General features: G+C 50.9%; 1 protein-coding gene and 1 long non-coding RNA gene across 3 annotated transcripts in view; both read left to right on the top strand.

Moving 5' to 3' along the window:
* Positions 1-17,815, top strand: part of ASXL1 (ASXL transcriptional regulator 1) — a 69,364-nt gene extending 51,549 nt beyond the window's left edge. The window contains exons 3-11 of one of the 2 annotated variants that reach the window (XM_077769337.1): positions 6,572-6,692; positions 6,768-6,865; positions 7,453-7,546; positions 8,006-8,158; positions 9,405-9,568; positions 9,659-9,755; positions 11,370-11,475; positions 11,757-12,390; positions 12,924-17,815. In XM_077769337.1, coding sequence (XP_077625463.1) covers positions 6,572-6,692; positions 6,768-6,865; positions 7,453-7,546; positions 8,006-8,158; positions 9,405-9,568; positions 9,659-9,755; positions 11,370-11,475; positions 11,757-12,390; positions 12,924-15,833 — 4,377 coding nt within the window. In that variant the 3' untranslated portion in view covers positions 15,834-17,815. The remainder of the gene's footprint in view (positions 1-6,571; positions 6,693-6,767; positions 6,866-7,452; positions 7,547-8,005; positions 8,159-9,404; positions 9,569-9,658; positions 9,756-11,369; positions 11,476-11,756; positions 12,391-12,923) is intronic. The other variant, XM_077769338.1, reaches the window with a different exon arrangement.
* A 1,148-nt stretch (positions 17,816-18,963) lies between these two features.
* On the top strand, positions 18,964-23,628 carry LOC144235741 (uncharacterized). The gene is made up of 3 exons (XR_013336311.1): positions 18,964-19,142; positions 19,896-20,020; positions 23,166-23,628. It is a non-coding gene; the product is annotated as an uncharacterized LOC144235741 (long non-coding RNA).
* The last annotated feature ends 1,363 nt before the right edge of the window (positions 23,629-24,991 follow it).

Raw genomic sequence — 24,991 nt, 5'->3', positions numbered from 1 at the left:
TGAGCTGAAGTCAGACGCTTGACTGACTGAGCCACCCAGGAGCCCCATCCATTTTTGAAACTTTTCTCCATAAAGTTTTGTTTTCTTCATTAAATAATGGTATTTCACAAAATAAATTTGTCCCTGGCTTATATTCTTTGTTCTTATAAAGTACATTTTTTATATTAAAATTTTTGTTTATTTTTGAGAAAGTGGGGGAGGGGCAGAGAGAGAGAGAGAGAGAGAGAGAGAGAGAGGGTGTCCTAAGTAGGCTTCACGCTGACAGTGCAGAGCCTGATGTGGAGCTTGATTCCCACCATAAGATCATGGACCTGAGCTGAAACCAAAAGAAGCTTAACTGACTAAGCCACCCAGGTGTCCCTATAAATTACATTTTCTAATTGGTGATATTATTGCTGATGTTGGAATCACTGGAGTTTGTAATGTGATCTTGAATCTTACAGACTTGCTGAATTTCTTACTGGTCTCAGTCTCTTGGTTTTTCAGTGTAGATAATTAAACTGTCCAGAAATGACACTTTGTCTCTTCTAATCTCTCTTTTTTAAAGTATTATTAGGAATTGTAGTATACTGCTGAGTGGTCGGCATGCTCTTAAATTTTAATAATTTATATTAAGCAACTCTCAGATCAGCCTTCCTTAAGAAACCATCCTCATTTCATGGTCAGGAGATATTTATCATTTCCACAAAGAAAGAAAAGGCATACCTGAGATTTGTTTATCTTTTTTTCCCAGTTGAGAACCTAATCTTGAAACTGCATCAGTTTCTTTTTTCTTTTTAAAGCAATCTCTGCACCCAATGTGGTGCTCGAACTCATGACCTGAGATCAGGATTTGCATTGTTTTTCTGACTGAGCCAAACAGGCGCCCTAAAACTTCTATCAGTTTAAATTTTAGCGTTCTATTTTATTCATGTTTGGGGCTTGTTATATTCACAGTGTCTTTTATTTTTTTAAACTCTCTGACGTGGGGTTCCTGTCTGGCTTAGTTGGTGGAGTATGCAACTCTTGATCTTGAGATTGTAAGTTCAGGTCCCATGTTGGGTGTAGAGAGTCTTTACAAAATAAATAAATAAAATATCTGACTTATGGGAAAATATTAAGGTTTATTTATTATTATTTTCACCATTAGCCTCCTTTCCAGTTGTCTTACCAAACTAATATACGTTCCATGTTTTTATTTTATTTTATTATGGTTATTTATTTTTTTGAGAGACAGAGTAAGCCGGGGAGGGACAGAGAATCTTAAGCAGGCTGTAGCAGAGCCTGACTTGGGGCTTGATCTCATGGTTCATGAGATCATGACCTGAGGTGAAATCAAGAGTTGGACACTTAACCAACTGAGTCATCCAGGCGCCCTCGTACATTCCATGTTTTGTTTGTGTTAGGAGGTGAATATGGGTAAAAAGTATAGGCAAGTATTCTTTGTGCTGTTTTTAGTCTTCCAGCTTTTCTGTATATATGAAATTATTTCCAAATGAAAGTGTTTAAAATGTATTTGTTTGTAAAAGTAACACATGCCCCTGATCAGTACTTAAAAGGATCTGGAACAAAGAATTCCTACAACTATAATAAAAAGACAACTCAATGTAAAAATGAGCAAAAGACTTGAACAGACACTTTAAAAAGGAAGATATGAGAATGGCCAATAAGCACATAAAAAAGTGTTCAGTGTCTTTAGTCGTCAGAAAAATGAAAATTTAAACCACAGTGAGGTACCACTGCATCCCACTAGCATGGCTGAAGTGAGATAGACAACCCAAATGACGAGGATGTGGAGTATCTGGAACTCCATATAGTGCTGCTCGGACTGCAAATCCGTGGAAACGTCTGGAATGTGTTTTTCTTTTTAATCATTCATCCCATACCCAGCAATTTTGTTCCTAAATATTTACTCACAAGAGATGAAAACCTGTCCAGAAAAGAGGGTGTGCAAGAATGTTCATAGTAGCTTTATTAATAATTGCCAAAATCTGGAAATAATGCAGATGTCCTTTGATGGGAGAATAGATAAACGCATGGTTGTTTATGACTACTGCTCTCATAAGGGCTAATGACCTGATGCCTGTAGAAACACGGATGGATTTCATCAACATTAGACAGAGCAAGAGAAGCCAGGCACAAAAGAATATATACTGTATGATTCTGTTTCCCTGAAGACTGCAAACAGAAGTAGTTTTTCGTGATAGAAATAAGAATAATTGTCTCAGTGGGGTGGAAGGGGCAATGTAGAGTCAGGGTTGACTTGGAAGGGGCACAAAGGAACTTGGACATGTTCTGTATCTTGATAGGCATTTGTCAAACTCATTAGACAGTATACGTAAGATCTGTGTGTTTTACTCTGTGTAAATTAGACCTCACTTTAAAAAGTAAGAGAAAGGACACACAGGTGTATATACATTGATCCAAGGACATTTCCATATACTAAAATGCAATGCAATTATCACAGTCACAGAATGTAACATTATTGCAGCCTTGCTATATGTACTGTGCAGTCACATTTAAATACCCCTACTGTCTTTCATAACATTTTTTTAGAGAGAAAATGGTGAAGGGGGGGGGAGAGAGAGAGAGAAACTTTTTTTTTTTTTTTTTAACTTTTTAATGTTATTTATTTTGAGAGACAGGGACAGAGCATGAGCAGAGGAGGGCAAAGAGAGAGGGAGACACAATTCAAAGCAGGCTCCAGGCTCCGAGCTAGCAACACAGAGCATGATGTGGGGTTCAAACTCAAAACTGTGAGATCATGACCTGAGCCGAAGTTGAATGCTTAACTGACTGAGCCACCCAGGTTTCCTGAGAGAGAAAGAGTGAGAGAGAGAGAGAGTGTCCTAAGCAGGTTTCATGTTGTCAGTGTGGAGCCTGATGCAGGGCTTGATCCCACAATCCTAGGATCATGACCTGAGCCAAAATCAAGTGTTGGATGCTCAACCAACTGAGCCACCCAAGCGCCCCTTTCATAACATTTTTACTTTTAAATGTTATTTTGAGAAACAGAGCACGAGAAAGAGAGCGCACCTGCATGCACACACGGGAGAGGCAGAGAAAAAGAGAGAGGGAGAAAGAGCATCCCAAGCCGACTCCTCACTGTCGGCACAGAGCCTGATATGAGACTCCATCTAATGAACCTTAAGATCATGACCTGAGCCAAAATCAAGAGTCAGATGCTTAACCAAATGAGCCACCCAAGTGCCTGCCCCCTTTCACAACATTTTTAGTATTCAGGTTTCAGTGAAGGATCACTTATTACCTGTTAATCTTTAAAAATAAATTTCTTGATAGAAAGTATCCTTGCAAAGAAACAAAATAAATCTTGAGTCCTAAGACATTATCTGATGCGTATAATTCTCAGTAGCCCATTTCATTTTTCTCAGGTATCTGCAGTTAATGTTTGGAAAGTTACGATGTCAAATGTGTAGTTTATAAAATGGAAAGATTAAGGATATTTTAAAAGGCAGAATTAGAATTGCTAATCTTTCATTTTCTCAAAAGTTGTTCTGTTTGCATTTTACAGAAAATACATGGCTTTAGAAACTTTGAATGGTAGTTTGAATTGCAAACAAATGGGCAGTATTTCTGTTTAATTAATTAGATTTGTAATCAACACTAGACTCTGGGACCTCAGTAAATTAGCTTTTAGTGACTTACTTGTCAAAGAAGCATTTAACATTATAATTTTTCTTTTTTAATGTTATTTTCTTGATCACAAAAACCAATATACATTAATTGTAGAAAATACTTCATGTCAAAAAGAAAGGCCTTACAACTCTGCCACCTAGAGGTGGCGATGGCTAACCTACGTCAGGAATACCATTGTTCTTGTCTTTTGTTTATGCAGACACATTCCCACAATTTTTTTTAAACAGGTGATGGAATCATACCATATGAATTTGGTTAATTCACTTGCTGTATCATCATTTCTTGTCATTAAATATTCTGCAGCTTTATTTGAACTGACTGTGCTAGTGTTCCTTGATGGTGATACTGGAATTATTTTTTGTTTTAAAACTTTTTTCTTGAGAAATGTAAGAGTAAACTGCTTACAACATAAATGTTCAGCTTAATGAATGTTGTAAAGCAAACATCCTTGTAACTGCCACTCAGATAAAGACGTTGAGCATGGCCAGCAGGGCCCAGTAACCTTTCCCACTCACAGCTGCCTTCTTCCCCTCAAAGGTAGCTACTAGCCTTTTTAGAAGTTCTCTTCTTGCTTTTCTTTATTGTTTCCCACCTGTGTTTGCATCCCCAACAGTGTAGTTTATTTTCGCCTGTTTTTGAACTTCTTACAAATGGAGTCCTTATGGTATGCATTCTTTTGTGACTGGCTTCTTTCATTCAATATTTTGTTTTTAAAATTCATCCATATTGTTGTAGTGGCTATAGTTCATTTTTCATTGTATACTGCCATGTTTTGATTCTGTTGATGCTGGGCACTTTGGTTGTTTCTAGACCTGGTTACAAATGTTGCTGCCACGAACACTGGATCTGCTTCGTGTGCACCCACATATGTATTTCTCTAGGAAACCACATGTAGGACTGACAGTGCTGTGTTGTGGGATGTTTGTACCTTAAGCTGTGCCAGATAATGCCCAACTGTTCTCAGATGGTTGGATCTGTTTTCAATGTACCTGTCCCTCATCCTTATTAGCACTCCTTGGTATGGTTAAACTTGAATTTTAGCCATTCTTATGGATGTGCTGATACCTCATTGTGGCTTAATTTGCATTATAATGTGTCTTCCTTATTGTTAGTGAGGTTAAAGAGGTTTATGTGCGAATGTTGCCCACTTGGATATCCCGTTTGGTGCACTACTTTAGTTCACAGTCTTTTGCCTGTTCTTTTCCTGGCTTCTTTTTTCTTATTGATTTATGTAATCTAGATACAAGTTCCTTATTGGCTATATCTTCTCCAACTTTGTACGTAGCTTGCCTTTTTACTTCATTAATGGTGTCTTTTGTGGAATAGAGGAGCTTAATTTTAATGTAGTTTGATTGATTGGCTTTTGCTCTTTTTAAGGATTCATGCTTTTCATGTCTGGTGTAGTCTTAGAAATGGAAGTGTTGGGTTAAGAGGATTTTAGATTCTCCTTTACAGCTTACTCTTGCTGGTAGTGCATGAACCTTTGGTACCATTTTCCCCTCTCACCAACAGTGTAGGCATTGATTCCTTCACACTCACCGGAACTGGAGTTCTGGGGTCAGCTTTGCCCTTGTAACAGATCTCCTTGATTTGTTAATGAGTATTTTATCTTGGTTTGCTTGTGAGACTCAAAGAGCAGGTTTGGGGCATCATTCTATGCACATGGCAGCCACTAAGCCTAATTCCAAGATTAACACTAAAAATATTCTTTAGCTCTTGATTCTGAGGAACATTTAGAGCTGCCAGGAAAAGAAAGATCTAAAATGCCATTTTCTTTTTTTTTTTTTAATTTAAGGCAGCATGATTTTGGCTTAAATTAATGAAAATAAATTGATGAAGACTTAAGGGATCAAGGGACCCATGAAATTGATGAGTTAGAATTTTGTAGATTTCTTTTGTAAATTCCTGGTGTATTTGTAAGAGGTAGAATCATGATTTTATCTACACTTCTTCACACACTTTATTCAAAGAAGATGACATCCTTGTCCTGATTTATCTCTCCCCCTCCTCTCCCCCGCCCCCAGTATTCATTCAGAGTCCTTCCTAATTGTGAGGTGGGAGGTGGCCCCTTGGTGTTCCATGGGTTGTGGGTGGAGTTGAACTCAGACTCTGCCGCAGAGCGCGTTCAAAGGAGTGTCCATTAGGAGAGGAAATCAGGAGTGGAGCTCTCCTGAACTCTGGCTGCTTTCCTTGGACTCACAGTTTAGCTTGACGGCACTCTCCCTGGGCCTCGCTGCAGTCCAAGCCCTCTTCCTGCCTCCAGACTTCCCACCATTGCCAGAATGAAATTCCTACAGTCACATCGTGCCCCTCTTGGTGCCCTTTAGAGACCAGCAGATAGTCCGAATCGTACCCCCTTGGCACAGTGGCTCATCATTTACCTGGGGGCTCGCTCTTGTTGAAATCTGTGGTTCCCTTGTGTTTGGAATGTTTTTCCACGTTTGCTCCTCCCTTTATCTAGAACTCCCTCCTGTCTCCTGCCAAGCTATCCACCTGCTAGCTTAACTTTTAAAACTCAGCTTAAGCAACAGATTTCCCTGCAGGCCTCACTTCTGTGCCCTCTTCCCTCCAGCACTCTGAGTTAGGTGCCCCTCTTCCGGACTGCTGTAGCTTTCTCTGTACTTCTGTTGCTGTGCTTTGTATTGTAGTAAACTTGATTTTTTTTACCTCCGCCCCCCGCCCCCGGAACTAGCATGGTATAGCTTATAGGAGGCGCCAGTAAATGTTTAATGAGTGAGTGAATATGAAATTATATCTAACTTTCGTGACACACATATGAGAAGAACTTACAGACAAAGAGGTCAGTTAGAACGGGACAGGAACTTATCCATATTCTGAATCTCTCTTCTCTGAAAGCAGTGCGCATTTAGGAGTGACTGCCGCGCCTGTAGCATCTGTCGGTTTTGCTCACCTGAGTTGTGCCTTGCTGTCACAGAAGGATGCCCTGCAGTGGTCTCGCAGTCCGGCTGCCGTGGAGGGCGAGGAGCCAGAGGACACAGCCGATGCAGAGAGCTGTGGGTCTAACGAGGCCAGCACTGTGAGCGGTGAAAACGATGGTAAGTACCCTTCATGGGATGGGCCAAGAGCTGCAGGCGGCTTGCCGCAGACTCACCCTCATTTCCCCCTTCTAGTTTCTCTTGATGAAACGTCTTCGAATGCATCCTGTTCTGCAGAATCTCAGAGCCGGCCTCTTTCCAATCCCAGGGACAGCTACAGAGCTTCCTCACAGGTAGGGAGGAGAGTAGGTGGCTAGGTGGGGGCTAGTTGGGGTCCGGCACGGGACAGGACTCTTCCTCTGCAGTTGGCTGTGAGCATGTAGGGAGAGTGTAGCGAATCAGTTTGCTCTCCGCCTGTTAGTACAGGTGAAAGTGGGCCACAGGAAAGGCGGGCTGTGGCTCTGAGAGCAGAGTGGTCAGTGTTTTCATTACCACAGATGCAGAGCTTGCCTCCTGCCTCTGACAAGTGCAGGCGTGTCCGGGATGGGGAAAGCGCAGTGCAGAGTAGGCAGCAAACGAGCCTGGGAGCCGGCACTTGGAATTACGACTGTGCCGCTCACCAGCTTTGGGACCTTGGGCAAATTCCATATCTGTTAGACAGGGTAAGACTACAGTACACAGAGCTTGGGCTGGTACTCGGCACGGGGCTGCCCACTGGCTCGGTAGCGGGAGTCAGTGCTGCTCCCTCCATGACATGCCTGAGCCAGTCGAGTATATGAACTTTGCTGTACGAGATGGTGGCTGGAGGTGTGGTGGAGAGGGACCATCTTGTGGCCCTGCAGGTGACTCGGCCTCCTTTTGTGACCCCTCGGGGATACAGGCAAACAAGCAGAAGAAAAAGACTGGGGTGATGCTGCCTCGAGTTGTCCTGACTCCTCTGAAGGTAAACGGGGCCCACGTGGAATCTGCATCAGGTACGTGCAGCCTCGTGACGTGACGCTCCTTCCTCAGGTCTTGGGGCCCGCCTCCATCTGGCAGCAGTGTCTGACCTAGGTGCTGTGGTGCCCGTCGAGGCAGGAGGCCCTCCTGGTGGGCAGCACACTGTGGCGGTGAGGCCCGAGCTAGGTTCCGGTGCTGAGCTCTGCCGTGTGCACCGCCCTCGGCCTCCCAAGGCGGCATGAGGGTCCGACGACGGAGTGTGCAGGTGCTTGGTAAAGGTGCAGTGCTGTGCAAATGAAGAAGGTGGTTTGGCATTCTTTTGTGATGCCGTAAAGCAGACCGTGAGGTGGTGATCTCTGACAGCCTGCGGTCGGGCCGCGGAAGCGCCCGCTATTGCTGGCAGGGTCTCAGGGAGAGCTGGGAGAAGTAAGCTTGTCGGAGAGCCCCGGGCGCGGCGGGTGATGCTTTTGACCAGTGGAATGCTGTGCCTTCAGGGTTCTCGGGCCGCCACGCCGATGGCGAGAGCGGCAGCCCGTCCAGCAGCAGCAGCGGCTCTGTGGCCCTGGGCAGCGCTGCTACTCGTGGCCAGGCCAAGGTCGCCCGGGACCCTGCCCCGCTCCTGAGAGGCTTCCGGAAGCCGGCCACAGGTGAGTGGCTCGGCACTCGTTTCTCTGCCTGTAAAGGGGGCCCCTGCAGGCCTAGTGAGGAGAGGACATCTTCTGTTCCACTTCTTTCACCGGTTTATTTTGATTTCTTGGGTGGACCTCTGTTTTGTTTTTGTTTTTGTTTTTTTACTCGCATTTCGGTTATTGCACGTGTAGATCTCTGCTAGACTAGAGAGAACTCCTTGTGCGCAGAGATGACGCCACTTTGTTTCTGGTATGTCCCTGTAAGGGCATGGCCCGCGCCTGCCTTGGGGCTGCTTAGCAAGTGTTCGAGTGAGTGAAAATCGCTTCTCAGCTTCTCAGGGAAGAATTCCAGCATCTATTTTCTTTCTTGGGTAGCGTCCTGTCACGTTTGTTCTCAACATCCAGAGTTGCGGTCAGGCCCCCTTCTTTGTAGCCTAGTCAGAATGCTGAGCGGACGAGGCCCGTGTTGAATTTGGAGTTGCCAACAAATTCGGTAGCGTGCTCCTCCCAGCCCTTGGTAGGGCTGTTTGCAAGGCCAGTATGCTGTTTGCCATTTCAGGATTTATTTCTCAAAGCCCTCATGCTGGTTATTTGTAGATGGGCCACACGCAACCATTAAGAAGACCAGCCTTGGCTTCTGAAAATCAGAACAAACCATTGCCCAAGTGGGAACTGGCTTTGCTGTCTTGCTGCTTTTCCAGCTCCTCCGCAGTGTTTAACTTTAAGGTCTCATGGGTCTCTATTCTTAGGGATTTTTCCAAATAAAAGTGACATTTGCTGATGCTTTTGTGAGAGATATTGACAGCTCAGCGGCTTTAAACAGCCCTTAGTACCTTTCTGTGTGGAGATCACCTCTCTCCATCCCGTGGAGGGAAGGCGTCCGTAGAGTCGCTTTTAGACAACTGCCATCGTGTCTCCACTTGGCTTTGTGGCGCCTGTTCTCCAGCCTTGCGGGGCAGCTCACAGCCTGCCCCCTGCCCGCTTCTCTGTGGGAAGAGGGTCCCCTTCAGCCTGCCTCCCAGCACGGCACAGAGTCTTGTCTGAGAGGATGCCAGCCCAGGCGTTCTCTTTGGTTTGGTGGCAACATCAGTAACCTGGGCAGAGTACTTGTGGTGAGCACCTTAGGGCAGCCTGGATGTGTGTGCAGATCAGTTTCGCGTAGTTTGGGTGCTGCCACCAAACTTTTTCCCTCAGTTGACATTTGTTCCTTTGCTTTGAAAAGTTGCAAATCTATACCTTGCTTCTTGCTGCTTGGCAATCACAGGTCAGATGAAGCGCAACAGAGGGGAAGAGATCGATTTTGAGACGCCTGGGTCCATCCTTGTCAACACCAACCTCCGGGCCCTGATAAACTCTCGGACCTTCCATGCCCTGCCGGCCCACTTCCAACAGCAGCTCCTCTTCCTCCTACCAGAAGTGGACAGACAGGTGCAGAGGGGTGGCCTCTTGGCTTCTCTTGGAGTGGGCTTCTGTTTTCTCTGAGTTTCTTTATGGTGCCTTTCACCTCGGTCCCTCTAGGTGGGCACAGATGGCCTACTGCGTCTCAGCAGCAGCGCACTGAATAATGAGTTCTTCACCCATGCGGCTCAGAGCTGGCGGGAACGCCTGGCTGACGGTGAGTGCACGTTCTCAGATGGCTTGAGGGGCGCTTGCCATGTGCGGTGTCGCCTGTCTTTGGTATTTAAAACCCAGATGTTGACTTTTCACCCATCTCTTCTTTTTCTCCAAGGGGGTATTTAGTATAAGGCAGGCTTTCCTCACAATACTAATGAATGTGGTGGGCGTTAATGTGCTCTATAGCTTTAAAGAAGGTATGGGGGGCGCCTGGGTGGCTCAGTCAGTTAGGCGTCTGACTTCGGCTCAGGTCATGATCTCGTCCATGGTTTGTGGGTTGGAGTCCTGCACCGGGTTCTGTGCAGGCAGCTCAGAGCCTGGAGCCTGTTTCAGATTCTGTGTCTCCCTCTCTCTCTGCCCCTCCCCTGCTCATGCTCTGTCTCTGTTTCAAAAATAAAAACTATTAAAAAAAATTTTTTTTAGATAAAAAAAGTAAAGAAGGTATGGAGCGTTTGGGATTTTGCCATGTTGTGTGTATATTTCTACCTCCATCACCTTGTTGTCATTAAAATTTTCAACTCCTGTCTTTCTAATAATCATGGTGTTGTCTAGATGGGTGGAGGAAAGTGCACTGTGGCCTTGACCTATATGTTGAGCTCTACCAGCTGCTCTTTTTGGACATTGCCACTTGAAGTGATTGTCAGCTTCTCTTAATTTTATGGGGAAGCTATCCTGGGGAGTGTGCTGGGAGGTCCCCAAGCCTCCCTCCGGGTTTGCTGACTCACTAGGAGGACTCCTAGGACTCTGCATTTAGTCACACTCAGGACTCATGGGACTTTGCCTCTAGTTGTACTCGTGGCTCTGATGTGTCACAGTGAAGGAATACAGAGCAGAGTCAGCAGAAGGAAAAGACGCTTGTGGTGAAATCCAGGGAAACCAGGCACGAACTTGCAGATTTCCTCTCCCAGAGGAGTCACACAGGATGTGCTCACTTCTCCCAGCAGTGAGTTGTTGATGGCACACATGAAACGTGATCTGCTGGTGAAGCTTGTCAGGGACTCGGTACCTAGGGTTTTTTTTGTTTTGTTCTGTTTTTACTCGGAGCTGATCATATAGGAAGCCTCTGCCTGGCACATAACCAAATTCCAGATTCCCTGAAGGAAAGCAGGTGCTGGCCATAAACCATCTTGTTTGCATAAACAGTTTAGGCACAGTGAGCCATTCACGTTGGTTAGCGGGGGTGGGAACCCTCCTGAAATCCAGGCTCCCAGATGTCAGCCAAGGGCCAACCTTGTAAGCAGGCCTTTCCCAGATAAGCAGTCAGGCCTGCTCTGTTAACTTTTTTCTGCACAGGGAGTAAGAATGGTTCTTTTGTTTATTTCTGTTTTGCTTTTTTGATCCATGTGTTGCTTTGCTGTTGAATGACTGACTGTGGGAAGAATACATTTTCCCTCGTACTCGACATGTTAGTTCGGTCATGAGTGAGAGCATGATGTGGCTCTAGAGGAGAAAGAAACTGGCATGAAGAAGATTGGTTTCAGTGTGGAGAGCTGTTTTTAACCCTAAGGTGTATTTTGAGAAGTCCTGATGTGGTGGAATTGCAAGATTTGCCTTTCCGTAAGGTAGACTTTAATATCCTGACTGCACACCCCCAGAAAGCTTTCTTTCTCTTTAGGCGAATTCACTCATGAGATGCAAGTCAGGATCCGACAAGAGATGGAGAAGGAGAAGAAAGTGGAGCAGTGGAAGGAAAAATTCTTTGAAGACTACTATGGACAGAAGTAAGGCCCTCGGTGCTGTGAGTCCTGGTCTGGGCTTTTGGGGGCGGAGCAGCACATTCTCTCGGAGTTGTGCATATCAGCCTGCGGGGTGAGGCCAGGTTGCCCGCAGCGGCTTGCTGGGCGCAGTTAGCCTAACGCCATTCTCAGGAAAGCTGGCTCACACTTTTCCGTGGTTGCCATTATGCACCACGCAGATTTATTTTGTTGTTATGTCTAACCTCTCGAATAAAATTGGCATGTTCTCTCTGCCCTGTAACTGATGGTGTGAGTTTGGTTTGCAGATTGGGTTTGACCAAAGAAGAATCCTTGCATCAGAACGTGGGCCATGAGGAGGCTGAAATCAAGAGTGACTTGCATGTCCCCGGAGAGTCGGCGCGGCCACAGCGTGGTCCGGCTACCCGGCAGCGAGACGGGCATTTCAAGAAACGCTCTCGGCCAGATCTCCGAACCAGAGCCAGAAGGAATCTTTACAAAAAGCAGGAGCCAGAGCAAGCAGCGGTTGCCAAAGACACACAGTCTGTGGCACCAGATGTGCCCGTGTATAAGGACAGGGAGGCTAAGAGCGACTCCACAGAGGCGGGCAGCCCCCGTCTGCCCGGTGTGGCATCCACGGCACCCAACCCCGAGGATCCCGAATTCCTGGCCCAGCCTGTGGCTTCTCGGACCCAGACCGACCCAGGCGAGCTGGCCCGGGCCTCTGCCTCTCCAGACAGGGTTCCCAGCTTGCCCCCGGAGACTGTGGCTCAGGAGCCCAAGGATCAGAAGAGGAAGTCCTTTGAGCAGGCGGCCTCCACATCCTTTCCCGAAAAGAAGCCCCGGCTTGAAGACCGTCAGTCCTTTCGTAACACAATTGAAAGTGTTCACACCGAGAAGCCACAGCCCACCAAAGAGGAGCCCAAAGTCCCGCCCATCCGGGTAGGAGGCTGTTTGATTCCTGGCTGTCCTGGAGCCGTGTTCCCTTCAAGGGCCGGGGGGTGTGCAGCGCCCCTTTGCAGAGAAGGGAGGCTCTGGGCCCTTGTGTTAGTTACACGAGCATGTGGAGCTCTCTGCCAGAGAACCATTCTTGAGACTGACTGGTAGTCAGAGGGATAAGGTTCTTTCCTTCCTTGCTTCTTTGTTACTCTGTTGAAGTTATCTCTGGAGGTCAGAATCCTTTGGGGTTTTTAAATCTTTTATTACGTGGTGGTAGATTCTTTGTGCAGTGACTCACACTGTCCCACCAGAAATTAAATTTAGAAGCATGGCATACCGCAGCCGTGGAGCAGAATCTTCTCAGGATGGGGCGGTGTTGCGGACAGCCATTTTACCACCATTATTTCATTTGTAAAGAAAATTATTTGATTCTTTAGGCCATGACCCCTAAGCTGCTAGAATCTTGTTTTAGCCTTACAATTCCTAGGTTAGCTCACCCAGTCAATTAAAACCGTCTTCCACTTCTTCTCTTGCAGATTCAACTTTCACGTATCAAACCACCCTGGGTGGTTAAAGGTCAGCCCACTTACCAGATATGCCCCCGCATCGTCCCCATCACGGAGTCCTCCTGCCGGGGCTGGACTGGTGCCAGGACCCTCGCAGACATTAAAGCCCGTGCTCTGCAAGTCCGAGGGGCGAGAGGCCACCACTGTCATCGAGAGGCGGCCACCACTGCCATCGGAGGGGGGGGTGGCCCGGGTGGAGGTGGCGGCGGGGCCACCGATGAGGGAGGTGGCAGAGGCGGCAGCAGTGGTGATGGTGGTGAGGCCCGTGGCCACCCTGAGCCCAGTGGAGCCCCGAGCGCCCCTGGAGAGTGTGCGACAGATCTACAGCGAACACAACTACTGCCGCCTTGTCCTCTAAATGGGGAGCATGCCCAGGCTGGGACTGCTGTGTCCGGGGCCAGGAGGGAGGGCCTGGTTGCTCTCAGAAAAGAGGAGAGCTGCCTGCTGCAGAGAGTTCCAGATGGCCTCACAAGTGGGCTGGAAGATGCCTCCCCACTCCCCATCGCTCCCACCGGGGACCAGCCGCGCCAGGCTCTGCTCCCGCTGTCCTCTCAAACCTCAGTACCAGAGAGGTTAGTTGAGCAGCCTGGGTTGCGTCAAGATGTTAGAACTGAACGTGAGTCTGGTGCCACTTCCCGGGAAGGGGACCGTGAGGATCGAGGACCTTCTCTTGCCCCAGAGAACGGGCCTGTGCAGTCTCTAGCGGGGGCTGTTGTACCAGAAGGAGAACTTGGCCAGGCCCTAGACCGTGACCCCATCGTGAAGGATCCTGTGAATGTGACTCCCAGTTCCACCACCGAATTGTCTTTGGCTGGTTGCCTGCAGGACAGACAGTGTGGTAATGAATCAGGACTTGGTGATTCGTGCCCGCCCACAAGGGAGAGTGCTACTAGACAAGAAGACCTGACACCTGAGGCCCTCGTCTCTGAAGGTGCTGCTCCTTGGGTGCCCGGCCTGCCAGACGACGAGGCGGTAGGACAGCCGGAACCAGACTCCCGAGGGCCTGGCCCAGCTGTTGAGCCTCAGGCCGTGGAAGAGTGGGAGAAAGCTGCCCCCCTCGCTCCTGCATCACCTGGGGAGTTGGCGACTGAGGAGGGGCTCGTTCCCCCAGACCACTTCCCTCTGCTCTGGACGGTGCCGTTGCAAGGGTGCGCGGACAGTGCCGGTGGCCCCCGCAAGCCAGCGGAAGGTGAGAAGTTGAAAATCAGTGGGGACTCTGAAGCACTGAGTCCTCACGGTGAGTCCACAGACACGGCCTCTGACTTTGAAGGCCCCCTCTCCGAGGATAGCAGCGAGGCCGACCCCACTGAGGCCACAGCAGTGAAGAGAGTGGTGGTGGTCGACACAGAGGAGAAACACGATTGGAACGAGTCTGCCTCACTCTCCAAGGTGAATGGTGACCGGAGTCTGGTTATGAGGACAGACAGCATGGCAACAACTCAGAGCTGGGTGTCTCGTGTATGTGCGGTCTCCCAGAAGATTCCAGATTCCCTGCTGCTGGCCAGTACGGAGTACCCTTCGAGGCCCACTTTGCTGGGCAGGCCTGGGTCCTCAGTGGAGGCCACTAACCCACTCGTGATGCAGTTGCTGCAGGGTCACTTACCCCTAGAGAAGGTTCTTGCTCCCGCCCAAGGCAGTAGCAGACCTGAATCCCCACGACTCCCGCTTACGAAAGAGCAGGGCCATGGTGGCTCCCTGGGAGTGAGATCTTTGCAGGATCCTTTGCTAAACAGCTGTGCAGCTAGCAAGAGCAGCCTCCATTCTTTAAGAGCTTTGAAGGAGCCTCTTCTACCTGAGATCCGTGAAGCGGGTGCTGGTCTTGCCAGGCAGGAACCCACCCAGGCTCCTGGAGTGCCCCAGATTTCCAAGGCAGCCCCAAGTTCAGACTCCCCGTATCCAGTGACAAAGTTGATGGCTGCCCCTGGGAGAGTGGAAGACGTGGATTCCAAAGAGCGGTTCTCTCCTGTTAGTTTGGAAGATCGGGAGGAAGCCTGTGACCTATCCCAGCGCAGTAATTCAACTGCTGCCCCAGGCAGAAGTCCAGGAAATCTCACTACCTCGAGCGTCCCTTGTTTCTCATCTCCAAATGTGATCTCCTTGGATCCTGATCAGACAGGTCGGGCCCTGGGTAATCAGAAAGGTGCTGGAGGCCAAGGCAAGAAGCTCTTTGGCCCTGGGAATGAGGCTGTGGTGCTTCAGCGCCCCAGACCTGTGGAGCCCACGCCTCTGCCCGCTGACACCCCTCCCGGTTTTTCCAGTAGGAAGTTGGGGCCAAGCAAAAACTCTGTATCCGGTGGGATGCAGACTGCCAGGGAAGACTGGGCTCCAAAGCCACCGCCTGCCTCTGTGGGCAGCGTCAAGAACGAGACTTTTGGGGGGGGTCCTCTCAAGGCAAATGCAGAGAACAGAAACGCAGCCGGGCCTGGTCCTCGGGAGCTGGTGGATCACTTGCAAGGGATGCCCTTTGTCCTTGACCTGCCCTTCTGGAAATTACCCCGAGAGCCTGGGAAAGGGCCTGCTCAGCCTCTGGAGCCTTCTTCTATCCCTTCCCAACTCAATATCAAACAGGCATTTTACGGGAAGCTTTCCAAACTCCAGCTGAGTTCCACCAGCTTTAATTATTCCTCGGGCTCCCCCACCTTTCCCAAAGGCCTTGCCGGAAGTGTGGTGCAGCTGAGCCACAAAGCAAACTTTGGTGCGAGCCACAGTGCATCACTTTCCCTGCAGATGTTCACCGACAGCAGCACGGTGGAGAGCATTTCGCTGCAGTGTGCGTGCAGCCTGAAAGCCATGATCATGTGTCAGGGCTGCGGTGCGTTCTGTCATGATGACTGTATTGGACCCTCAAAGCTCTGTGTATTGTGCCTTGTGGTGAGATAATAAATTATGGCCATGGGAAAATTGTATAGCTAGTGTGTGTATTTTGATAATGATTGATCTTCCATCTGTATACAGAATCCCATTGATATAACAGACTCTGTTCCTCTAGGCAAGAGCACTCTTGCCCCTCCCTAAAACTTGTAGTGCTAAGGCCCCCCTGTCGCTTACCAGCTCTGCTGGCCTTGCTGCAAGGGCTTCCTGCGGGGCAGCTCATTGGGCTGCCCAAAGTCGGCTGGCCAGCTCGAGGTCTCGTGCAGAGCCTGGCGCAGCATGGGGAGCTTGCTTGACACCCAGAGGGACTTGAAACTGAAGAAAGAAGGTTGTGTTCTCCATCGAGGGAACCAACCTTCCTGAACTGAGTAGAAATGTCAGTCTTCCACTGCCCCCTCCCTGCCGTGTTTCCTTCTGCTTGCTGCTCCAGTCTGGGGAGTTAGTTGATGGCTGGGGAAGCCAGCACAGGGTTAAAATAACTCCCAGCAGTGCCCACCAGGGGGCCTAAGCACCTGCTGACCTCAGGGTCACAGTTCTGGCATTTGCCAGTTGACAGGAGCCGGTTTGACCTTTGGTTCTGTTGCCGAAGCAGATCTGGGACTTGCCTGTCTCGGTCCAATTCACTGGCCCACAGGAGCTTTTGGAACCTGGAATCGACTCGCTTGGACAACGGGCTCGGGCACAGGCTTGTCTTTCCTCTTGAGATGCCGTCTGTAGACCTTGTAAGTCAGATGTCCAGATGTTTGGCGGGTGAATTCCTCTGCTTGACACCCTCCCTGTCACTTTGGACTCCGTGGGAGTGGGCATCTCCACGCACCTGTGTATGTGAAAGTCATTTTACATTTCAAAGCAGTGTGTGTTTCTTATTTTTATATTTTTAACTCTTTATCCTTGGATGTATAAAGTGAACTTTTGGGCTTCTGTAAGTATGCTCTATGCACCTCTAATGTTTTATCCTGTATTTATATGTTGTACACAGTACTGGCCGATTCTGTAAATGGATGTATTGTACAGAGAACACGAGTGTCTCTCCCTTATTTCCCGTCCTCGGCGGCCTCGCGTTACAGTGGTGTACTTCTGTCCCCTCGTGTCAGAGCCACCGCACGCGGTGCCGCCCAACATGAGGGTGGCATGACTGACTTGTGATCTGCCAGTGTGGCCCGGTCGCCTGGTGGACCCGCTGTAGCCTGCAGAGCCATGGCCGGCCCGCCCGCGCTCAGCCGAGCAGACGTGTCTCACCCCTCACATCTCTTCTGACCTTCCCCTGGCCGCCCGCCGCCACATGTGACAAATCACCGCTGCCAGCATTAAGTGCTCTGGAGTCCAGGGTGAGTGGCCTGGGCAGCCCCAGGCAGGCTTTCCAGGTCTGGCTCCAGGGTTACCACCTTCAGCAGTAGCTGGGCCGTGTTCTCCTGGGGCCCAAGGGTTCCGTCTGATATACTTGTGACAGCAGGTGGGTGAAAAAACAGCCACGCTTGTTGCCCACCTCTCTCCCAGCCCGTTCCCAGCACAGACATCTCCATAGTTGTCTTCCCGCCCCTGCTTCCTGCCTTATTTCTTATACTTTGACTTGTTGCAGAGTTCAGAGCCCTCATTTGACTTAGGTCTCCCTATGTGAGTGTTTCTGTGTAAAGTAGAAAATTGGTGTGACTTCGGCAAGTCTCATTTCACCTCACAGTTCTCCCACCCCGCTCCGCCCCAGTTCATCCACTGTGGCATTTTTGTCACCTGAAGCACAGAGTGAGAAGTTGGCAGTCACATGATTTAAATGCAATATTGGCCAAGTCCCGAGTTGTCAACTTCAAGAGTCTGTTTACCAAAGACAGGGAGCAGAGGCCCAAGTGTGCTTGATCCTCTTCTTCCTTCTGCTGTGACCTTTGGCGGCCTCTAGGCTACAGGTGGAAACCGGTCTGGTCCATGGGGCTGCCCAGGGACAGCGCTGCTCTTGTATGTCTCTTGTGGTTTTGGAAAAATAAACCTGTACAGCCTGCGCTTGTGGTCTCCGTCCTCTTGTGTGGCTGCCTGGCCGGGCTGGGAAGAAAGGCCAGAAGCGCAGGAGCAAACACCACCCGCCTTCACCTCGGCTCCGGCACCCGTGTTCTTGGGCTGGAAGGCCGCTTTTGTGGGGTCAGGCCCAAAGGCCCAGCCTTGCTGCTTTTGCTGGTGTGTAGACTCGGCACGACTGTGTGGCCTGGAAGCAGAAATCGCATGAGAACGGTGAGGACGCTCACCCCAGCCACCCCACTGAGACATGCTGCCAAAGAGCTTTCTGGTGGCCTTTGGTGGCCGATGGTCTGTGGGGGTAGTGACCAGTTCTGACCTTGAAAGACCTGTAAACGCAAGCGCCTCTCTGCTTAGTGGGCAGCCAGCAGATGCTAGCAGAGCGGGCCTGAGGGTGCCAAGCTGCAGTGGGGGGACTTCCCAGGCCATCCCTGGACTTGTCTGGAGTACTGACGTGCCCGAGCTTGTGCTGCTCAGAAACTACCGTAGTATACAAACAAGCCAAAAGTAAAAAAACCACGAGGGAAGTACGTGTTGATTGAAATAGGTGTCCCTTGACTCGCTCCCCGTGAGTTGGTGGAAGTGGGCTCTGTGCGGTGGGGCCCCTCCTGGGGCAGCTCAAGCTGCCGTTGTGCGCTGTTGTTGTTGGTGTAGGTGCGGCTGGAGAAGTTAGGGTGGGGTGGCCGTGTGCTGCCTGGGCGGCCTCCTAGTGGCGATGCTGTGTGTGTGCTTGTGGGGTCAGGGCACAGCACCTGTTTGCTCGCGTGTCGGCCACCGGAGCCTAGCACACACTAGAGTCCGGGGCCGGGGCCTGACCTTGTGATCGCATCTCGCATCTTGTCAAGGAGGCGGCAGAGGATGGTGGGTTTGGCACGCGAGCCCTGTTCCCTGCTGGCTCCGTGTTCCCGGCGAGTCCGTCTCTCCACCAGCGCCCCCGCCTCAGGAAGGGGACGAAATTCTTCCTCTGTAAAGTCGTTCGCACCTGTCATGCAGGGAGTGCTCCAGACTGTCCGCTTGCACCCGCCAGAACAGGAGCTGCCTGAACTTGGAGTAGAGGTCTGTGTGCCGCCTGCCGCCTGCCTGATCCTTGCCCCGGAGGGGGACGCTGGGGAGGCGGGCCTCGTGCGCTGCGGGGTGGGGCGGCGGCCTCTCACCGGACACCTGGCCTCTGGCCTCACGCTCTGCCTGTAGCTGTTGGCACACAGCCTTCAGTTCAGGGACCGTGTGCCTGACAGGGGAGGCTGTTTGACTCGTGATCTGAAAGGCGAGGAGACCTACCGTTCCAGAACCTGGAAGGAATATTAATTTACTGGCCTGGTGAGTATCCTGAGTGTCCCACGTCCACCTGCTCTGAAGGAAGTCAGACCCTGCTTGAGAGAGGGCTGTGTGGGTGCACGCGCTTCACAGGGCGCCCTGCCTCCAGTGGGGCCCGGGGAACAAACATCGGCCTGCTTGCCTCCTGAGGGGAGGGGGCACGGCCGTGTCACCCTTGTGTGTGGGCAGAACGGGCTTTGTGACCTCGGAGACGAATACTTGAAAGCAAACGCTGACCGTGCCCATACTTCCTCCCGTCTCCGTGCTTCAGTCTGAAGGCCTAGACTGACTAGCAAAGATGCAGACAAAAGCTCTGTAAGGAAAATATAAGAGGGACTAAAAGCTGCCTGTGCAGTGGCTCTTTGCCTTTCTGGGAACAGAGAGCCCCACAGAGGCTCCAGACCCCCTCCCCCAGGGAGGCACATCCACGCCAAGGGGTGAGAAGTATGTCAGAGGGCCCGTCGGCCCCTCAGGCAGCTGGGACCCCTCATCTAGGAGCCCTTTGACTGGGGGTGAACCTAATAAACCTGATGAAATCTAAGTTGATACAAAAGATCAAGGAGGGGAGGGAGGACTTTGCAAAGGATCCTTAGGTTTTTTTGTAAACTGGGCTTCCCTTTAAAATGCACGCCTGTGCCTCTTCTCCTCCCCCCCGCCCCCCCGAGTGAAGGGAAGTTTCCCTGTTTTGTCAATGAGTAAATTTTAGTTCACTGTTCCGCGGGGGCGTTTCCTGTTTAACCTGTGCACCGTTAACAGCAGCGGTCCTGGGGACCCCACTAAAGAAGCCAGGCTGGCATCAAGCAACGCTTCTCTCTCCTTGAGCGATGACGTCTCCTCGATCTCCTGCCTCATCCCATGGCGCTGTGGCACCTCATCTGGAGGTAAGTACCCTCGTGGTCTTGTGTGCCGTCTGCACGGTAGGCTGGGCCTGGGACGTGTCGTCGTCCTAGGTGTGGGGGTTTCGTGGTCCATTGGTGATTCTCGGCAGTGGTGGTTTTGGTAGGACAGGCGTTTTCATGGTATCGGGGAGGCATTGCCGCCATTGGTCCCTACGTCATGTGGAGAGAGGCACCTGGCCGCTGTCTTTGGCTTTCCCCGTCCCTGCCGTCCCTGCTATCCTTACAGTCGCCCCAGACTGGGTTCCCTGGGTACAGTGTCTTCCAACTATTGGCCTCTCTTTTCATCTGTTTTTTTTTTTTTTTTTGAGAGAGCGAGTGAGCATGAGCGGGGAAGGGGCGGAGAGAGCGAGCGAGTGAGAGCACCTTATGCAGGCCCCATATTCGGCACATGGGGCTTGATCTCACGACCATGAGCTCATGACCTGAGATAAAATCCAGGGTCAGATGCTCAATTGACTGAGCCACCCAGGTGCCCCTCTTTTTATCTATTTTATCTATTTGGGTATTGTACAGAATTTCAGTTTTCAAAAGATTCTTCTGCCGATATGAAACATAAATGTTTTAAAAACTGTCATGTAATGTGTGGTTGTGTGTCTGTACACACACACATTATAACAGCAAAAGTAACGTTTATGCATGTAACTCACAGAAGTTTTAAAAAATTCATGACAGTCAGCTGAGCCCCCAGCCATATTCCTGCAAGATTTCCTCAAGGGTTAGCCTCAATGCTCTATGTAGGATGAAAAAAACTGTGCAGAAGTAAACTGCCCTTTTCCCTCAAGGTGGATTGGAAGTTTGGGGTCGAATGGAACGCCAAGTGCAGAAGGTTCAGGATCAGGGATGGTGTTTCCTCAGTTTTCCAAGCCAGCACTTAGGGATCAGTCCCCGTGAGTTTGGTCTCGGTGGGGGAAGAGCAGCGTGCTGGGGCAAGGGGAGTGGCCGCGTGGGAGCGACATTGCTGGGTGATTGGTGTGCCCCCCCCCACCTCCCGCCTGGGAAGGTGCCTCCTGAGCCCGGCCCCTGATGAGTCCCTGTAAGGTTCGTTTCCTTCTCTTGCTAGCGGGCTGGCTGTTGAAATGACAGGATTATTTGTTGGAGAGAAGTTGACCTGGGCTACTGCGTTGGCCGGGACAAGGTGGCCTAGCAGCAGGAAGGCGCATCGGTGCCGGCCTAGGTTTGCAGGAGGGAGTCAGCTGGCAGGGCTGTTGGGGGGACACGCTGGGAATGAAGCGTCCGATCTGTTATTCAGTGTTTATTAAGTAGATTCAGTCTTATATATGATATACAGATTCAAAAGAAAAAAGGATTCCACATACTTATGAAATCAGTGCATTTAGCAAGTAATACCATGGAGATAACAGCTCGATTAACAGCTCATTGGTCTTTTTGTTAAGTGAGGGAGAGGGACTTGGCCTGTGCTAGTCATTCCACAAACAAAAACAAAATTTAGTTGCATCACATAAAGAAGACACAGTCTAAGAATTAAAATATTAAGCCACATTTACTGGAAAAAACTCACTATATAGAACACAAATAGTTTTTATAGAGCATTGAGGAGGAAGTCCTCACCTGCTTAGAAGAGCCACGTTAAGTTGCATAGGTGCATATCTGTAAAAATAGAATTTAGAGGTGTAGCCATTGATTAAGTAACAAAGAGTCACCTTTGAAAGTTGGTGCCATCCACTGCTCGTCTTCAGTGCCATCTGCTTACGGTCGGGAGCCCCTTGCCCCTCCTTAGAGGTGGTGCCTCAGGAACCAGCTGCCGCCAGGGGAGCCCCGAGGAAAGGCCCGTGCCACCTGCCACCTGCACTGGAAAGTCCCAAACCCTCGTCTCAGGGAACTTGCGCTCTCCCGAAACATGTCTAAAATAGGTCAGACCATTGACAGCCTCTTGGGTTGTGCCTGAATCCTGGGCGGCTTGACCCTGAAGGTCACATGGGTCACCTTGACCTCTCCCCACTCCCAGGCTGCTGGAAGAACTACATCGTCCCCGCAGCCCCGCAGCCAAGTCCCTCTCGCGCTTTCCGCGAGGCCACACAGGTGCCCCGTCAGCAGCCCCCCCCTCCCCCCAGGGAAGTCTCTGCTCTGACCCCTGCTCCAAGGTGGACCATGTGACAGAGGCCTGTGGGCCATCTGACACAGAGAGTCTTCTGAGCTTAGAAAAGTATATTTCAGCAAATCCGAGTTCTATGTGGTGTAGAGTTTTTGTTTTTAGGTGGAAACACAGGTAAAAAGTGAGAGGTTTTTGTTTTGTGGCTTTGCTAAGCAGATGAGCTTAGTGAGGTGCCCCTTCCTCCTCAAGAGCGAGTCTTGCGGAACACACAGGGACAGGGGCATCTGTACATGTAAACAGTACACTTTCACTGAGTCCAAAATTAGGAGCAAAAATACAAAGGTTCACATTGGTCTTAGGTAGATACAGGTGAGAAAGGATTGAGCTGTTTAGCTCAGAAACAACAAAAACAAAGTTTCTAAAGCACCACTAAATTATATAAAAATCAGACCATGGACGGATTGAAACTGGTATTCTGGTGAAATACTTTACTATCTTGTAAAAAGTTTTACAAAAAATTACAAATTAAAAGTATCAACCCTCTGAGTTCAAAGCAGCATTTTGAAAATGAACTGGTAGTTAATCCTGTAACCACCCCTGGAGTCGGAAGCGGCCCTTGGGAATAGGGATGGCCGGGTGCCACCTGTTTGAAATCCTTGAAAACCCTGCTCGCCCCCTGTGTCCCCCTCCCCCACAACACTGTCCTTGGGTATAACCTGTCCTGGAGGTGACATGAATGTCAGATGGCTCACACCATTACTGGTCTATTGGCTGATCCGCCTCTAAGACCAGATTCCCATTCCTCCTGATTCTACCCTTCTGCTGGGATTGGTATATTCTGACTCGAGTTACCTTCAGGTTTAGGGTCTCCCCCGCCCCCCCCCTCCCCCCCGTGATGGATATGTGCCCTGAGGCCCTCCGTCAGAATTCACACGGCNATCCGGCCGGACCTGCTCTTTGGTGCCCTCCAGGGCAGGACTGTGGGGAGGGGTTGAAGCTGCATCTTTGAAAAAAAACGCAAAACAGAACAAGGTCCCTGACTGAACTAGCTAACGGAGTCCTGTTTCCACACAGCGACTTGCTCCTGATCCTGCCGTCACCAGGGCTTCAGGCCTAGCGTCACGGAGGAGCCCACCCAAGCAGTGAGGTCACCGTGACAGAATCGGCTGTCCCGGAGGGGCTTCCGCTCGCGCAAGCGCGCCTGCGCTCTTGCCCAGGGCTGAGGCGGGCCGAGGTGGGCAGCTGAGGGAAGCCGGACTCAACTGAAGCTTACGCTGATCTTTCGATCTAATCCCTTGTGTGTGGGCGGCGGCCCCTCCCAGCCTTCCTCTCTCCCGTCCTCCGTGAGAAAAGCCCGGTGCCTGGCTGGGGTCCTGCCTCCTCGAGGGGAAATGACAAGCAGTTGGTATCAAGAATTCTAAGGCGGCGATTGTCTCTGCCAGTTTTTAACATTAAGATTTTCACAAATTGCCTGGGGTACCATTTTGCAAAAGACCTGCTGATTACTTTGTAGTATTGTTCACTCACAAAAATAAATATTTACACCAATTGAAAGGGGAAGAGCACTGAGCAGGGGGAGAGGGGGGCCCGGACGTGTGGATGGCTGGGTCGGGGGACGGGCCTCGGGCGCTGGAGCTCGTGCTGTGCTAAGGGGGAGTCTCGCTCTGGTGTCCTGGTCCTGACCGGAGGCCTGGGGACTGGTCAGATGGAAGGCAGAGGTGGTGTGGCTGGGTGGGGCGCCGGAGGCCACTTGAGAGAGAGAAGACCACCCTGAACTACTGGGGGCTGGAAGTAAGCAAGGCGCGGGGCACCCTACCTTTCAGGGCTCTGGCTCCAAGGCCCGCAGCTCGGGCCCGGATCCGAGGCGGCTCGGGGCACCCGTGCTGGGCCCCTCCCCGGCCCTCCTGACGGTGGTGGTCTGCCAGTAGTGCCGGGAGCAGTCGGCTGCAGAAAGCTGGACTGGGAAGGGGCACCTGCTCTGGGGCCGAGTGGCTCTCGGTGGCGGTCCTAGGGTCCACGCAGCCCCGGCTCCCCTGGGGCCTCTTTGCTCTGAGGGAGGAAAGGCAACAGAGGGCTTCTGCCAGCTCTGGGCAGGGGCAGGCAGCGGAGAGCTGCTGTCATGGCTACGGAGTGTTGCATGGAGAGGCCCCTCGGGCCTTCTGAGGTCTGGGTGAGTCCCTGGTTTTAGCAGCACTGGTAGGTATTGCACTGAGCAAGAAGTGCCTACTGGGGAGGACGGAGACCGGGCCAGCCTTTTCTTTTTGTCCTTTTTTCACACTCCAGGGATTTAGGTTTCTCCCAGGATGCGTCCCTCCAGAAGGGTGCGTCCTGGGAGAACCCAAGTGGCTTCCCCACTTGTAGGGGTGGTCCCTTTACCCCCAACTCAGGGGCAGAGGGCAGGAGCCACAAGTCCAACCAGGGGCTCACAGCCGCTTTCCCTGTTTGGTGGCTGCCTGACAGCTGAGGGCTCGCCCTGAAGAAACAGGCCCTTCCCGGTGGGTGTTGGAGGGCCCTGGGCCTGTGTGCAGAAGGGTTCAGCCCTGGCTCCCTGGGGGCGGAGGAGGGCCCAGGCTTGTGGGCCCTGCCAACAGGCCGCTGTCCCCCCTGCACGCCTTCTGTCAAGCAGCCGGGAGGGCTGGGGCCCCGGGGAGGGTCGAAGCCCTCCCTGGGCCCTAGCTCCTGGCCACCCCTCGGAACTTACCTCCCAGGCGGACGCACCGCGGGGGGGAGTTGGGAGATAGGCAGCCGTTCAGGACAGGCTCGGGGCACATCCTGGAACAAGCCCATGCTGGAGTGTGAGGTAGAACACAGGTGACCGTGTGACTGGGGCTTCTGTGGAATGGGGGTGGGGGAGCCATTTTTGTCTTTGCTTTGCATTGGGTGTGGGGGAGGTCCTCCGG

This window comes from Crocuta crocuta, unplaced genomic scaffold (genome assembly GCF_008692635.1).
Source record: "Crocuta crocuta isolate KB4526 unplaced genomic scaffold, BGI_CrCroc_1.0 scaffold445, whole genome shotgun sequence".
Taxonomy (NCBI): Eukaryota; Metazoa; Chordata; class Mammalia; order Carnivora; family Hyaenidae; genus Crocuta; species Crocuta crocuta.
This window is presented reverse-complemented; position numbering and strand designations above follow the sequence as displayed.